Below are 15,811 nucleotides of genomic sequence, written 5' to 3'. Positions count from 1 at the left end.
GAAGCGGAAGCGGAGTCGCTGTCCCGCGGCCGCTGCCCCGGAAGTGGTTGCCGGGCCCCGGCCGCCCGTTGCCATGGCGCTCTCCCCGTACGTGCTCGCCATGCAGGAGCTGTTCCGGGCCAACACGCGGAGCCGCGAGTTCCCGGCGCACGGGGCCAAGGTGCACTCGGTGGCGTGGAGCTGCTGCGGCCGCCGGCTCGCCTCGGGCTCCTTCGACAAGACGGCGAGTGTCTTCGTGCTGGAGAAGGACCGGCTGGTGAGCGGAGGGGCGGGCTGGGGGATCCCCGTCCGCGCCGCGCTCCCCGCCCCGCCTCTGGCCCGTCCCGTCCCGCGCGGTAGGCGAAGGGGGCTGCCAGCAGCGGGGCGGGCTCCTGCCGCGGGGGAATCCCGCCTCCCCCCGGCGCTCCGCCCTAGCTCGGGGCCGCGGCGCGGGGCAGCCCCCTCCGGGCTCCTGGGAGAGGCTTGGAAGCGCTGCCGAGTGCCAGAGCAGCCCGGGCCCGCGGCCCAGCGAGGGCCCCTCTCGAAGCAGCGCTAGTCTGGGAAGCGAGAGAGGTGGGCTCGCTTTCCTGGTGCCCCCGTAGGCGGCTTTTGTGCGATCTTGGGCAAGTCACGTAGGCTCGGTGGGGCTCGGGTCCCGCTCTGTGAAATGGGGACAAGGGTATTCGCTTATCTCCGGGGGGCCTGTGAGGAGAAACATTTGGGGGCGTTTCCGGAGTGAGTGTGGCAGCATGGTTGTCTGATGGCTTGGGCGGTCACCTCCCTCTAGGTGAAGGAGAACAATTACCGTGGCCATGGGGACAGCGTGGATCAGCTGTGCTGGCACCCGAGTAACCCAGACCTCTTTGTTACTGCATCTGGAGACAAAACCATCCGTATTTGGGATGTCCGCACCACTAAGTGCATCGCTACCGTGAACACCAAAGGTGGGTGCTAATGTGAGGAGATAAGAGGGACCAGTGCATCTCAGGACAGCTATAAACACTGCTCCCTTTGCAAACGCATCCTGCTCCCAACATGGACTGGAAGCAAACTCAGGAAACCCCGAGAGCTCTCCATGATGTTTCTGTGACACTTGCATCTTTCTGGCTTCTGCTACCAAATTATAACCATACATGATACTAACTCCAGTGAGAATTTGTATCTTTTCCTAGCATTAGCCAAGCTCTGAGCAGTGTTAGGTGACACAGTGTTATACACCCAAACCCATCTATGTTAGCACTGGCACTGTCAGAAACTCTCACTAGCGTGTGTGGCTGTAGGGAGAAGGGTTAGGTAGAGAAGTTGAGTCTCCATCACCCATTTCTATTTTGATACACCTTTTCTTCCCAAGTTTAGTTGTCGGTACATAGGTGCTGGAACCAGGAGTGCTGGGATGCGCTAGCACCCACTGGCTTGAAGTGTTTTTATCATATACAGGGTTTACAGTTTGGTTCAATGGCTCTCAGCACCTCCCACCCCCTCCACACACAAATTGTTCCAGCACCCCAGCATCAGTACTATGTAAAGATTTGTTGAATGACTTATTTAGCATGGAGCAATGGCTTTGCAGAGAGATTTGGACTGGGAAGAAACGTGCAACAGGAGTAATTGTGATTCTTTGCTTTGAAGCCACAGTTCTGTTAGAGTTAATTTCCCTTAAAACTTGCGTAGGTGTGACACAGCTGGTCAAGCAAAGCTAGGCTGTTAAAATTTAAATGTGGTCATGTCATTGCCCTTTGCCACTTAAGACAGAGGGTAGCAGACCTGGGGCTTGGGTTAAATACAAAATTCCATCTGTGGTACATGAGTGGTTCTCTTGCCTCGTTAATGGCGCTGAGTGATGGTAGGACCTGATGCATTCTCTTCCCTTCCAGGCGAGAACATTAATATCTGCTGGAGTCCTGATGGCCAGACCATTGCGGTGGGGAATAAGGATGATGTGGTCACCTTCATTGATGCCAAAACACATCGCTCCAAAGCCGAGGAGCAGTTTAAATTTGAGGTGAATGAGATTTCCTGGAACAATGATAACAACATGTTCTTCCTCACCAACGGCAATGGCTGCATCAACATCCTCAGGTATGTCCCGGCACGATCTCCAGTGGCAGGGATGGGATAGGCAGGCTGGCTGCCTCTTGCGTCTCCTGCCCTGCACCCTTGCTCTAGCTCTCTGCATTCAGTTGTGTTTCCTTCGCATGGCTCTTGTGACGGACTGATAGCCTTGCCAGTAGCCGAGGTTTATAGTGTGGTCTGTTTTGGGGCTGTGTGCTGAGACAGGTTGCCTGCTAGGCGAGGCTGAGAGCTTCCTAATGAGGCTCGATTCTGCCATCCTTTGATCCCTAACCCCTTTAGGGTCTCTTGAGGAGGGGGTGGGGCTTACTCGAGTTAAAAGCCAGCTCCGAAGTGACTAGAAGAGCTGGCGAACAGGGGAGTTTTGCGAGGGAGTTTAGAGAGGCAGATATACCTAACAGTACTCTGAACCGAAAACCCTGCAAGAGTAAAAATAATGCAGGCAAAGTCCATCAGTAGAGTGGGGGCTGTCCAGTTTATTGCACTGACTGCACCAGGTATGGGCAGGTGGGGTGTGTGTACACTGAGTGCAAGCAACTCAGGGCCCTCAGAGGCCAAGTACGGGCTCTTCTGAGCAGAGTGGCTGAACTGGAGGAGCTAAGAGAGACAATGAGGTACACAGAGGAGACTTTCAGGGAAGCGGTCTGACCGCCTCTGAGCTGCTGAGGAGGAGGAGGAGGAGAGTCTCGTGGAAGAAGAACATTTAGGTTGAGCAGAGGGAAACATTCCCATAGTTGGGACCCTCCCTGCAGATGATGTCGTGGTGCTCCTCCAGGGCCCCAGTTATCAGGAAGAGACAGGTAACAGTAATGGGGGATTTGATCATTAGAAATATAGGTAGTTGGGTTTGTGATGACCAGGAAAACCACTGGGTGAATTGCCTGCCAGGTGCGAAGGTTGCAGATCTCTTGAGACATCTAGATAGACTTATGTGCAGTGCTGGGGAGGAGCCGGTGGTCGTGGGACAGGTAGGTACCAATGACATAGGGAAGGGTAGGAGAGAGCTCCTGGAGGCCAAATTTAGGCTGCTAGGTAAGAGATTAAAGTCCAGGACCTCCCTGGCAGCTCTTCTCTGACATGCTTCCAGTTCCACACGCAGGGCCAGGGAGACTGGCAGAACTGCAGGGTCTCAATGCGTGGATGAGATGATGGTGACGGGAGAAGGGGTTTAGGTTTATTGGGAAAGGAGGAACCTATATAGGAAGGTTGGGCTCCACCTAAACCAAACTGGTACCAAATTGCTGGTGTGTAATGCTAAAGGGTGGTAGAGGAGTTTTGAAACGAAGGGCTGGGGAAAAGGCAACAGGTGCGGAAGAGCACATGGTTCGGACAGAGACATCCCTTGGGGGAGGATCTCTTAACGGGGATTCTCTATATCCTAGTAAAGGGGAGAGGATCGAAGCTGATAAAGTGCAGGTAGGACCTGAGGAGAAACAGTCCAATGAAGGCTCTCAGAGCGGTAGCCGTGTTAGTCTGTATCAGCAGTTACCTCACATGAAGGCAGACAGCTACATATTGACAAATATAGAAATGCTAGAAGTGTAAATACGAAGATGGGGGAACTCGAGTGCTTGGTATTAAATGAGGATATTGATGTAGTCGGTATCACAGAAACTCGGTGGAATGTTGATGATCAATGGGGCACGGTGACAGCAGGGTACGAACTGTATAGGGATGACGGAGCAGATCGCACTGGTGGGGGACGTGACACTGTATGTGAAAGAAAGCGTAGAGTCAAATATAGTACAAATCTTCAATGAATCAAACTGTCCCATCGAATCTCTCGGGATAGAAATTCCGTGCTTGAATAATAAGCGTATCGCAGCAGGGATATACTCCTGCCCACCTGACCAGGGTGGTGGTGGTGACTGTGAAATGCCCTGGGAGAGTAGAGAGGCTACAAAGACAGAAAATAATAATGGGGGATTTCGACTATCCCTGTATTGACTGCGCACACGTCACCTCAGGATGGGATGCAGGGAGAACATTTCTAGACACCATTAGTGACTGCTTCTTGGAGCAGCTAGTCTTGGAACCCACAAGGGGAGAGGCAATTCTTGATTTAGTCCTCTGTGGAGGTGAATATAACATAAACCCTTGGTAACAGCAATCATAATGTAATTCAATTTAACATCCTGGGGGGGGAAATGCCAAAGAAACCCACCCCAGTAGCATTTAACTTCACCAAGGGGAACCACACAAACATGAGGAGGCTAGTTAAACAGAAATTAAAAGAAACACAAGAGTGAAATGCCTGCAAGCTATATGGAAGCTATTTAAAAACACCATAACAGAGGCTCAAACTAAATGTATACCCCAAATAAAAAAAATAGAAGAAAAAAGCTGCCACTGTGGCTAAACAGCAGAGTATAAGAGGTGGTCAGAAGCAAAGTGTAATTAGGCAGGCCAAAAAAGAATTTGAAGAGCAGCTAGCAAAAGACAAAAACTAATAGCAAAAAGTTGAAGTAGATCAGAAGCAGAAAACCTGCAAAACAGTCAGTGGGGCCACTGGACAATCGAGGTGCTAAGGGAGCACTAAAGAAGACAAGGCCGTTGCAGAGAAGCTAAATGAATTCTTTGCGTCAGTCTTCACTGCAGAAGTTGTGAGAGAGATTCCTACACTTGAGCCATGTGAAATTGCAGAACTACTAACTGTGGCATGTAGCCTATGGCTTAAATCAGCCTCTGTACCCAGTGGCTGGAGGTTAGCTCTTGTCATGCCATTTTTTTTTTAAAAGGCTCCAGATGTGAGCATGGCAATTTTAGGCCAGTAAGCATAACTTCAGTACCAGGTAAACCATAGTAAAGAACAGAATTATCAGACACAGAGATGAACGTGGTATGTTGTGAAAGAATGATCACGGCTTTTGTAAAGGGAAATCAGGCCTCGCCAATGTGTAAACAAGCATATGGACGGGGGATTCAGTGGATCTAGTATACTTGGACTTTCAGAAAGCCTTTGACAAGGTCCCTCACCAAAGACTCTTAAGCAAAGTAAGCAGTCTCGGGATAAGAGGGAAGGTGCTCTCATGATCTGTAACTTGTTAAAAGATAGGAAACGGTAGGAATAAATGGTCAGTTTTCACAGAGGAGAGAGGTAAATAGTGGGGTCCCCCAAGGATCTGTACTGGGACCAGCGCTGTTCAACAGATTCATGAATGATCGGGGAGAACAGTGAGCTGGTGAAGTTTTCAGATGATACAAAATTACTCAAGATAGTTAAGTCCAAAGCAGACTGCAAAGAGTTACAAAGGGATCTCACAAAACTGAGTCACTGGGTTACAAAACGGCAGATGAAATTCAGTGCTGACAAATGCACTTTGGAATGCATCCCAACAATACATACAAAATGATGAGGTCTGAATTAGCTGTTGCAACTCAGGAAAGAGATCTTGGAGTCATTGGGGATAGTTCTCTGAAAATATCACTCAATGTGCAGGGCAGTCAAAACAGCTAATGAAAGCTCAGCAAATATTAGGAATGGGATAGATCAAAATGCCACTATATAAATCCATGGTATGCCCACATCTTGAGTGTTGGGTGTAGTTCTGGTTGCCCCATCTCAAAAACAAATAACTTAGAGAAGTAAAGGTACAGAGAAGGGCAGCAAACATGATTAGAGGTATGGAACATCTGTATGAGCTGAGACTAGAAAGGCTGGGACTGTTCGTCTTTAAAAGAGATGACTAAAGGGATCTGATGATAGAGGTCTTTAAGTCATGACTGGTGTGGAGAAAGTCACTAGGGAGTGGCGGTAGCCCACGGAAGCTTATGCTCAAATAAATGTGTTAGTCTCTAAGTACTCCTGTTCTTTTTGCTGATACAGACTAACACGGCTGCTACTCTGAAACCTCACTAGGGAAGTGTTATTCACCACTTCCCATAACACAAGAATCAGGGGTCACCCAATGAAATGAATAAGCAGAAGGTTTAAAACAAACATAAGGAAGTACTTCACATATCGCACAGTCAACCTGTGGAACTCACTGCCAGGGGATGTTGTGCAGGCCAAAACTATAATTGGGTTTAAAGAATTAGATAAGGTCCTGGAGGATAGGTCCATCAATGGCTGTTAGCCAACATGGTCCGGGATGCAACCCCATGCTCTGAGTGTCCCTGACCTCTGACTGCCAGAAGCTGGGACTGGACAACGGGATGGATCACTTGATAATTGCTCTGCTCTGCTTATTCCCTCTGGGGTACCTGGCATTGGCCACTGTCGGAAGACAGGATACTGGGCTGGATGGACCACTGGTCTGACTCGGTCTGGCCGTTCTTATGTTGCCGCACTCTTCTGGGCCAGACACCCTCAGAAGCGATCCAGCTGCTGTAGCCCATTTAGACTGACGCTCGGTGCATGACGTCTTGGATCTCTGCAGCCCAGCTGCATGCTGATATGTTGGTCAGGGCACACAGCATCCCTCTATAGAGGGCACTAGGACCCTGCAGTGTTGGTGACTGGGCCTTTCACCCTCTCTCTGCTCTCTCCCATCTGTCTGCAGCTACCCGGAGCTGAAGCCCATTCAGTCTATCAATGCTCACCCGTCAAACTGCATCTGCATCAAGTTTGACCCCATGGGGAAGTACTTTGCCACGGGAAGCGCAGATGCTCTGGTCAGCCTTTGGGATGTGGATGAGCTGGTGTGTGTGAGGTGCTTCTCCAGGTAGGTGACCCTGCCCGGTGTGCATTTCCCACCCCTGGCACTGAGATGGGAAATCCCTCACTGTCACCTCGCCCTGTGCTGCAGGCTGGACTGGCCCGTGAGAACCTTGAGCTTTAGCCATGATGGGAAGATGCTGGCGTCTGCGTCTGAGGATCACTTCATCGACATTGCCGAGGTGGAGACAGGTAACTGCTCCTGCCTGTGTCCCTGGGAGGAATGCGGGTCTGGATGGAGGGGCAGCGGCAGGGCTCTGTGTATATGCTGTGGGGGGTGTAGGTTGGGAGGGAGGGGTAGTGAGCTGGGCGGGAGGGAGCTCAGGACCGGAGCAGCAGGGGCGGGCCGCAGGAGAGGATTCTGGCGATTGCGGTCTGTTTTAGGAATCTGTATGGCGTCTCTCGCCTTGTCTTGGAGCGCTGAACGAAAGGAGCATGGAAGGTGTTGTTCTCACTCCTCCTCCACAGAGTGCAGGGAGGGGGGCATTCCCTCAGTCTCCCCCCATGCAGCTGCTCCTGGGCCTGGCTCATCTGATGCTCTTTCCTGCAGGAGAGAAGCTGTGGGAGGTGCAGTGTGAGTCCCCCACCTTCACGGTGGCCTGGCACCCAAAGAGGCCTTTGCTGGCCTTCGCCTGTGATGACAAAGACGGCAAATACGACAGCAGCCGGGAGGCAGGCACCGTCAAGCTCTTCGGCCTCCCCAATGACGCGTAACGGGTGCCCAGTGGGCCCTGGGCTAGGGCCTGGGAAGGGGCAGGGAGGTGGGGCTCCTCCCCTGCCGTGTTCTGCACTGCCAAACCACTTCCCTCGTCCTCTGGCGTCCAGTCCCTGGGCTCGGCTTCCTCGCTCCTGGCAGGGCTGTGGCCCTCAGCTCAGCTGCCGGCGGCCCCTGCCCTCTGGACCCTTGGTACACCGCAGCCACTGGCCTGGCAAGAACACGGGGGCTGCCACCGGAGTCCCTCCACCCATCTCAGGGCTGCCTCTCTCCCTCACTGCAAGGAGGTGGAGAGCCTTGTTCACAAGTCTGGTGCCCAGAGAGGACCAGAAACTGACCGCTCAGGACAGCCTCTCTGGGGGAAGGAGCCCTGCCCTGCGGCCATCCCGGTAGGACTCAGCCGGAGGCAGCTGCCGAGCCTCCTGTTGCTAGAACTGTTTGTTGCTAAGCTGCATGATTGTCCCCTTCCTATCCCGCCCCCAATGGTGTGGCCAATTCCCCTCCCCTTTGGAAAAGGGTTTTGTGTTAGGCTGTCACCTTGTTCCTTTGCTGCGGGTGCAAGTGGCAGAGGGGCACCTTCTTGGGGGGCGGGGTGACTTGGGGGGGCTCTTTGTATGACTTTTTGTAATTTTGATAAGTCTGTCAGTAAAGGAAGGAAGGCCTGGTTGTCAGGAGTCTCTGCAGCGCATGGTGTGCAGCGGGTGTGCATGGAGGCAGACGCTGACTGCTCTGCACCATCAGCCGGCTGTCCGCAGGGGCGAGTGTCTGTGCCGGGGTGGGGGTGCAGACGGGCCCCTAGAGCTGGCAGAGGCCTCACTCCTTTCTAGCCCGTGCCTGCTAGGCTCCGACGGGAGGGGCTGTCCCACTCCTGAGCAGCGTGCCCTCCACCCAGCCCTGGACACGCCTCCTCACCTTGGCAGATGGCTCGGTGACTTCAGTGGGCAGTTCTGTGCGGGCGGTGCTGAATGGATGTGGAGGAGCTGGAAACGAGGGGGAGGGCCAGCCCCAGCTGCCTGCGTGGCCCCCAGCAAGTGCTGCATGAGCCACGGGCCGAACTGCTCAGTGGCCTCCCAGTGGATCTCAAAGCACTTCGCGGACAGCAAGGACCTGCTGGTCAGAGGTGCTGAGCCGGCCGGCGGGGGCGTGCTCAGTACCTGGCCCTGGCGCTTGCCTCCCCACCGGGAGGTAGGTCAGCGTTATCCCCTTCGGGGGCTGGGCGCTGGCTCATGGGTCCATCTCTAACTCCCCCGTACCCCTGGCCTGCTCAGTCTGAGCCCAGTGCTGGCTGCCCGAGTCTGGGTTGGGCCAAGGCAAACTTGGCCCCTTTCTTCCCCCAGGAATAACCCCCCCCTGGGGGAAAGCCTCTTCCCCCACCCCCAAAGGTCAAACCCCAGGCTGCCCGGGTTCCTGGTGCCTTGTGCAGGCCCGTCCTGGCGCAGTGTTTCCACCAGAGGGCAGTGTGCCCCCAGCCTGGCTCCCTGTGCAGGCTGGCTCGGCTCCTCAGCCTTGTTGGATCCTAAGGAGCGTGTGCAGCGTGTGCCAGGGCCGGGAGCGCGAGGGGAGACACAGCTGCTACTGGCAGTGCTACTGGAAGGCTAACGAGCCATGGGCCTTGTCCCTGTGCTACAGCAGGGGCACTGGCCAGGCAGGTGCTTTCCAGCTGCATAGCACGACGTGGCCCCTGCAGCATCTGAGAGCAAAGCTCCAGTCAGGCCCCTACTCGGAGCCGCTGCCTCCTGTACTGCGCTCATCACTGGAGCGCCCAGGGGACCCCCGTGGAACCGGGCAGGGAGTGGGGCGGGGGCATTACTGCAGCCAGCTGTGCAGCCACCCTTGCTCAGGGGCCAGCACCGGAGCCTGCCCTCCCAGCTGGCCGAGTGGTGAGCTCTGTCCTAGGTGGGTGGTGCTGACACCCACCTCTGTGGCTCCCTGTGCCAAAAGCTACCGATGGGCAGGAGCTGGGCCAAGGGCCAGCCAAGCAGCACCTCTGGGGGATGTGTTCTGTTCTTCCAGCCTAGCTCCACACTACCCCTTCCAGAGCACTTGCCAGCTGCAGCCCCCCGTCCCTGCTGCCGTCACTTGAGCAAGCAGGCCCAGGTGCAGGAGTGCCAGGAGCTCCCAGGCACTTGCCAGCTCGCAGCAGCCTGCTGGATGCCCGGGGCCTTTCCCCCTAGCAGGGAGCTGCTGCTCTGCCTCTAGGCCTTGGGGGGTTAAATGCTCCAGATCCTCAGCTATTATTAGAGCCGAGTGGGGCTGAGGCTGCTCCTAGCGAGTGGAACGGCAGCTCCAGCAGCCCAAGCGGGGAGTGACAGCAGCTGCACCTCTCTGAATGCTAATGGCCCCGCGTACCCAGCAGCCTCCCTCCGCCCACCCACCCACGCTGCCCTCTGCAGCAGCGGGCACCTGCTGCCAACAGCAACAAGTGAGTGGCAGCACGGTTCCCACAGTTGTCCCTACCCCACCCTGCGTCCTGGAACCAAGCATTGCCTGGTTGTCATGGTTCCCAAGGAAGGTGGCTTGTCTCTGGCCCTCTGCCTGTGAGGAGAATGTGGCTGGGGTGGGTCGGAGTCCAGCAGCCACCACCGGTGGGGCCTTCTCCCCAGGGCATTGCAGGCTCTGTTTGCAGCAGCTGCCCCAAAGAAAAGTCAGAAGCTAGTGGGGCTGCAGGAGCTTGTGCCTGGGGCAGCAAACGCTTGCAGTGCAGGGACAGAGAGGCTGGGACACATCCCCCACCCCACCCAGCCAGGGCTCCTGCCCCGCTCACCACAGCACCCCCTGATAGGAGAAGTTGTGTCTGACGCTAGCCTTGCTCTTCTGGCCACAAACAGCTGGTGACAGTCTCCTCGTGTTCAAAGGAGACGTTGGACTCAGCCTTTTTCTGCTCTATCCCAGCCACAGATGCAGGCTCCCAGACTGCCCCCGCCCTGCAATCTCTACCCCACTTCACGTGGGGACTCCTGGGCTCAGACACCATGGTAATGGGCCAAGTATGAGAACCCGGCGGGAGCCCCAGGCCTCAGGCTGCCTGTCCGTGTACCGGCCGGGCTGTCTGCAGGGTTGGGTGCTGGAAGAAGGTGGAGATCAGAGTGGGGACAGGAGGCCAGTGATAGGGTGCTTTGGGGTAGTGGCGCATCAGGAGTTAAACTGCAGAGAGTGGAGCAAGGCAGGTATTGTGGGGTGGTGCGGGGGTACGGAGTTAAAGCCCTGGGCTTTCCTCAGGGCAGTGCGTGGTTCCCATGAGAGCTGGGCTCCTGTGCACATCATAAAAGGTGCCAGCTTCCCCCTTGGGTGACTGGCTGTGGTCCCGGCAGAGCTGGGGGTGTGAACGCCAGGCCGGGCTAGCAAGGGGAGGGCTGTCGGTGGGGCTGAGGGGCATCGGCAGAGCTCGGGGAAGGAGGAAAACCTTGCACAGCTCCCACTTGCTGTGCGCTGGAGTGGGAATGGCCCCTGGAGCCTGACAGCCAGGCTGGGTGCTGGGAGGGGCTCCTGTGGAGCCCAGCTGGCCCCATCCCCTGCTGGTCTGAGAGCAGGTCAGCACATCAGCGTTAGCGTGCAGGGCGTGGATGGGCCGTCTGCCCAGCCTCGTGCCTCCCAACCAGCTGTTGGGTACACGTGGCAAACCAGGCATGATCCTGAGCCTCTCGGTTGCTGAGAAAGGGGCTTGCCCTCTGCCACCGGTCTCCGCCGGCCAGGGGTGCCCCCAGCCATTTCCCCAAGCCTGGCCCACGGAGTCCATGCCACGCTCAGCCCCCGCCTTGCAGCCTGGCCCACCCAGCCGCAGTCTTTCCCTGGCCCTGCCAGGGGCTGCGGGGAGTGGGGTGAGGCCAGGGAGGCCCCCGGGGGGAAGCCTCCGTGTAGGAGCGAGGAGCAGCAGCGCTGGCCACCCTACTACCTACCCAGGGTTTGGCCCCTGCAGCCCCTCCCTGGGCAGAGCCGCAGTCCCTGTGCACCAGGTCACAGCACCACTCACTCCGTTTTGGTCCCACTGCTCCCCAGGCCCATGCTCACAAGATTTGCAAGTGCAGGGGGCAGCACGCTCCCGGCAGTCATGGCCACGCCAGCCTGGAACTCCTGGCTCTGAGAAGGAAGGTGCCAGCCGGGAGCATCACAGTGCAGTCTGCCACTGCCCTCGGGGTAAGTACAAGCCTGGAGAACACAGCTTCCGGCATGCGATGCTCTGTATCTAGCCCAGGGGTCTCAAACATGCGGCCCGCGGGCCGCATGCGGCCCGCGGAGCTCTTCCCTGCGGCCCGCGGAGCTCCCCAGGGGAGCTCCGCAGGGGCCCCCAAGAGAAAAGCGGAGGCTCCCGCCTCCGCCCCTCTCCTGGAGCCTCGGCGCATAGAGCGCCGAGTCTCCGTCCGAGCGCCTGAGCCCCACCCCGATCCGAGCCGCGTGGGGAGGGGGCGGGGCTGGGAGCTCTGGGCTGAGCGCTGCGCTCGGCGTGGAGCTCCCAGCCCCGCCCCCTCACCACGCGGCTCTGAGCGGGACCGCCGGAGACGCGCTCGGGTAAGGGGGGGGGAAGCGGGACCCGCCGGGCCCGGGCCGGGGGAAGGGAAGCGGGACCCGCCGGGGCCGGGCTGGGGGGGGGAAGGGAAGCGCTCAGGGCTGGGGCAGAGGATTAGGGTGCGGGGGGATGAGGGGTTCATGATGTGGGGGCGCTCAGGGCTGGGGCAGAGGATTAGGGTGTGGGGGGATGAGGGCTCTGGCTGGGGCAGAGGATTAGGGTGCAGGGTCCTAGTGCCTGCCCTCCGCCAGTACTGGCAAGGCAGGCTTCCCTTACCCTGAGCCTCTCCAACCCCAAACCCTCAGCCCCAGCCAGAGCCCTCATTCCCCCCGCACCCTAATCCTCAGCCCCAGCCCTGAGCACCCCCACATCATGAACCCCTCATCCCCCTGCACCCTAATCCTCAGCCCCAGCCAGAGCCCTCATCCCCCCGCACCCTAATCCTCTGCCCCAGCCCTGAGCGCCCCCACATCATGAACCCCTCATCCCCCCGCACCCTAATCCTCTGCCCCAGCCCTGAGCGCCCCCACATCATGAACCCCTCATCCACAGCCCTCACCCCACACTCCAAACCTCTTCCCTAGCCCTGAGCCCCCTCGCATCATGAACCCCTCATCCACAGCCCTCACCCCACAGCCCAACCCTCTTCCCTAGCCCTGAGCCCCCTCGCATCATGAACCCCTCATCCACAGCCCTCACCCCACAGCCCAACCCTCTTCCCTAGCCCTGAGCCCCCTCGCATCATGAACCCCTCGCCCTCAGCCCCACAGCCCTCACCCCTGCACTCCCTCCTATCCCCAAACTCTGTCCCAAAGCCTGCACCCCCACCCCCTGCCGCAGCCTGGAGCCTGCATCGAGCACAGAGCCTGCATCCAGACCCCCTCCCCCACCCAAACTCCCTCCCAGAGCCTTAGGCAGTAAATCTAAGTGCGTGTTTTGTCCTTTGAGTGAGGTGCATTACTGAGTGTATATATTTATTAAAACTGCGCGCGCTTAGGGGAGGAGGTGGAGAAGAGACAGGGCAGGGGCGGGGCCTCATGGAAGGGGTGGATTGGGGGTGGGGCCAGGGGCAGCAAGGGGGCGTGTCAGTGATGCGGCCCTCGGGCCAATGCACTAGTCCTCATGCGGCCCTCGGGGTCATTTGAGTTTGAGACCCCTGATCTAGCCGCAGCCTGGCCACGATGCAGGTCTGTAGTCACCCCCGGCCATGCCTCCAGCAGCTGGAATCCGCTAGGCTTTGTCCCAGGCCTGGGGAACAGCCAACAGCCCTGGGCTGGGCTGTGCCCGCATGCTGGGAGCAGGATTGCTGGGCATGGATCCCGGGAGGGGAGTGCAATTTGGGTCGTGTTTAAAGGCCAGGGGAGCAGGTGAGGGGCTTGCAGCCCTCTGGGGACCTCTCTATGCAGTTAATAATAAACTGACAAAGCTCTGGCTGGGATGATTTAGTTGGGTTTGGTCCTGCTTTGAGCAGGGGGATGGACCAGATGACCTGAGGTCCCTTCCAACCCCGATATAATATGATTCTATGAAGGGAGCAGGCCCAGAGGTTAGAGGAGAGGGATCTGCAAACCAGGAAACTGGGGGTCTGGTCCTGGCTCTGTGACCTCAGGAGAGTGGCTTTGCTGCTCCGTGCCTCAGTTTCCCCTCTGCCCATTGGATTGAGGGGCCACTGAAGATTTGTACAGTGCTTTGGCTGCCTGGGATGGAGGGGTGGGGATGGGCACAGTGCAGTTGGAAACAGCTAGCCAAGCGGCGTGCCAGCTGGCTTGTCTTTAGAAGCCAGGCAGGGTTGGATTTGAGTGTGTTGCACCTGGGCACTGTGTCCCTGTGTGGGACATACAGTGCGTGTGCGTGTGCATGTCACCTGCCTGTGCCCTTGAGGCCATGAGCGGACCATGGTGTGCAAGCACCTGGCACACCTGCTGCAGGGCCGTGCGTGCCCGGAGCACCTTGGGGTGCGTACGTGTTCCCCCCCGTGGGAATCGTGTGCTGCTCTCCAGCCCACGCAGTGCTCCCAATAGGCCATTTGGGCAAGGCAGTGGAGCCTCTGAACACGGCCCTGTGGCTGAAAGCAGCATGGGGAGCTAGGAGCTTGTGGTGCTGGGGGCGTGCCCGGCCCAGCGTGCTGCAGAGGTGACAGCGGCACGTGGGGTGGTGACTCGTGTTCCCGAAATGCCAGACATTCCGGTATGTCCAGGAACGCCGTGACCCTGCCCCCGCTGCCGTGACCCTGCCCCCGCTGCCGTGACCCTGCCTCCTCCGCTGTGACCCTGCCCCACTGGTGTCACCCTGCCCGCACCGCCATGACCCTGCCCCCGCCGCCGTGACCCTGCCCCACTGGTGTGGCTGTGTGCGAGGTCATGCCGTACAGCCCTGCCCCCCGCCCACGCATGGTGCAAGGTCACGCCAGCAGGGTGGAGCATTGCACTTTTCAAAATAGTGCCCCCCCCTCTGAGACTGGACAAAACCATGTCTGGTTTTGGCTCAGTTCCAGCCGGGGGACGAGCCTGGACGAGCGGCCATTGCACTGACCAGTGGCCAGAAGTTAGGGTGACCAGATGTCCTGATTTTATAGGGACAGTCCCGATTTTGGGGTCTTTTTCTTATACAGGCTCCTATTGCCCTCCACCCCCATCCCGATTTTTCACACTTGCTGTCTGGTCACCCTACCAGAAGTGGCAGAGCTGTTGGCAGTATAACCCCTGAGGCCCACCCCCCATCTCCCAGGACGCTGGGACTTTGCTGACCATGGGCAGTGGTGGCCACGGAGGAAAAGGGGGGGTGTTAAAAGGACATTTGTCTGTTGGACACCACAAGCTGGGAAACTGAGGCAGGGGACCCTGCCCAGGATACTGAGGGCTGGGTGGTTCCTCTTGAGCCGTTGCTGCGGTGTTTCCCCACATTGGTGCTGCGTTCCCTTCCCTGGGTTTTGTCAGCGCTTGGAGGGGGGTGAGCACTGGGAGGGCGACCAGCTGTTGGCACCAGAGGTCAGTGCGGGCCCCAGGCCAAGTGGGTGGAAAGTGGCCAGGAGTGGGGTTAGGCTGGAAATGAGGAGCCGGGGGTCTAGCCAGCAGAGGGGTGAGGCTCGGGACCAGCCGCCCCACAGGAGCAGCGGGGGCCAGAAACCTGCCTGGTTTTAAGCTGGAGCTTGCTGGGTTTCTGAAGGGGCGGGGGTGCCGTGACAGCAGGCTCTGGACTCTGACCCAGTCCTGTGTGCCTGCGTTCAGGGGCCATTCCCTCAGGGTGCTGCCCACCCTGTGCCTGGGGCAGGAGTCAGCTCCGGGGCCTGGCTGGAGGGGGACTTTCCCGGGGGGTCAGGGAGGGCATCCTGAGCTCCGCTGGAGACATTCCCTGGCACTCCTGGGCTGGAAGTTCTGGCTGGAGCGCTGGGCACCTGTAAAGGCTCCTGCCCGGCAATCGGCCATGTGGGGTGAGAGCCGCCAGCGGAGCTGCATCCAGACAGCACGTTAGCCTCACTGGCAGAGGCGCAGGCAATTACTTGGGCTCCTTATCACAGCTCCGATCCCGAGGTCACAGCAGCCTATTTAATGCGCTAAATAGCTTCATATTGCGCCTATCAGCCGCGCTGCCAAGCACACTCAGAGCCACTCAGGCTCCTTCCCTCTCCCATGCATGGGGGGCTGTCGCTGCACCGCCTCTCCAATGGGCAGGGGACGATCTCCCCAAAGTGAGGGAGATAGAGAGTCACGGGGGGGGGGGAATGCTGCTGTGGCTCCTGCAGAGACGGGAGTGAACACTACAAAGCCTGGCCCCCATGGCATGGGATGCTCGGGCGCACCGTGGCCATTGCCCCGGCGCTGCAAAGCCTGGCCCCCGTGGCGTGGGACGCTCGGGCGCACCGTGGCCATTGCTCCAGCACTGCAAA

General features: G+C 58.1%; 1 protein-coding gene across 1 annotated transcript; it reads left to right on the top strand.

Annotated features, from left to right (window-relative positions):
- Nucleotides 1–11: 11 nt before the first annotated feature.
- On the top strand, nucleotides 12–8,096 carry THOC3 (THO complex 3). The gene is made up of 6 exons (XM_045028565.1): nucleotides 12–256; nucleotides 767–923; nucleotides 1,854–2,058; nucleotides 6,552–6,713; nucleotides 6,798–6,898; nucleotides 7,257–8,096. The coding sequence occupies exons 1-6, from the start codon at nucleotides 74–76 to the stop codon at nucleotides 7,418–7,420; spliced, it is 972 nt and encodes a 323-aa protein (XP_044884500.1). The 5' UTR covers nucleotides 12–73; the 3' UTR covers nucleotides 7,421–8,096.
- Nucleotides 8,097–15,811: the final 7,715 nt, after the last annotated feature.

Source organism: Mauremys mutica, chromosome 8 (genome assembly GCF_020497125.1).
Source record: "Mauremys mutica isolate MM-2020 ecotype Southern chromosome 8, ASM2049712v1, whole genome shotgun sequence".
NCBI classification, from domain to species: Eukaryota; Metazoa; Chordata; order Testudines; family Geoemydidae; genus Mauremys; species Mauremys mutica.
The sequence above is the reverse complement of the archived record's forward strand: the minus strand, read 5'-3'. Positions and strand labels throughout refer to the sequence as shown.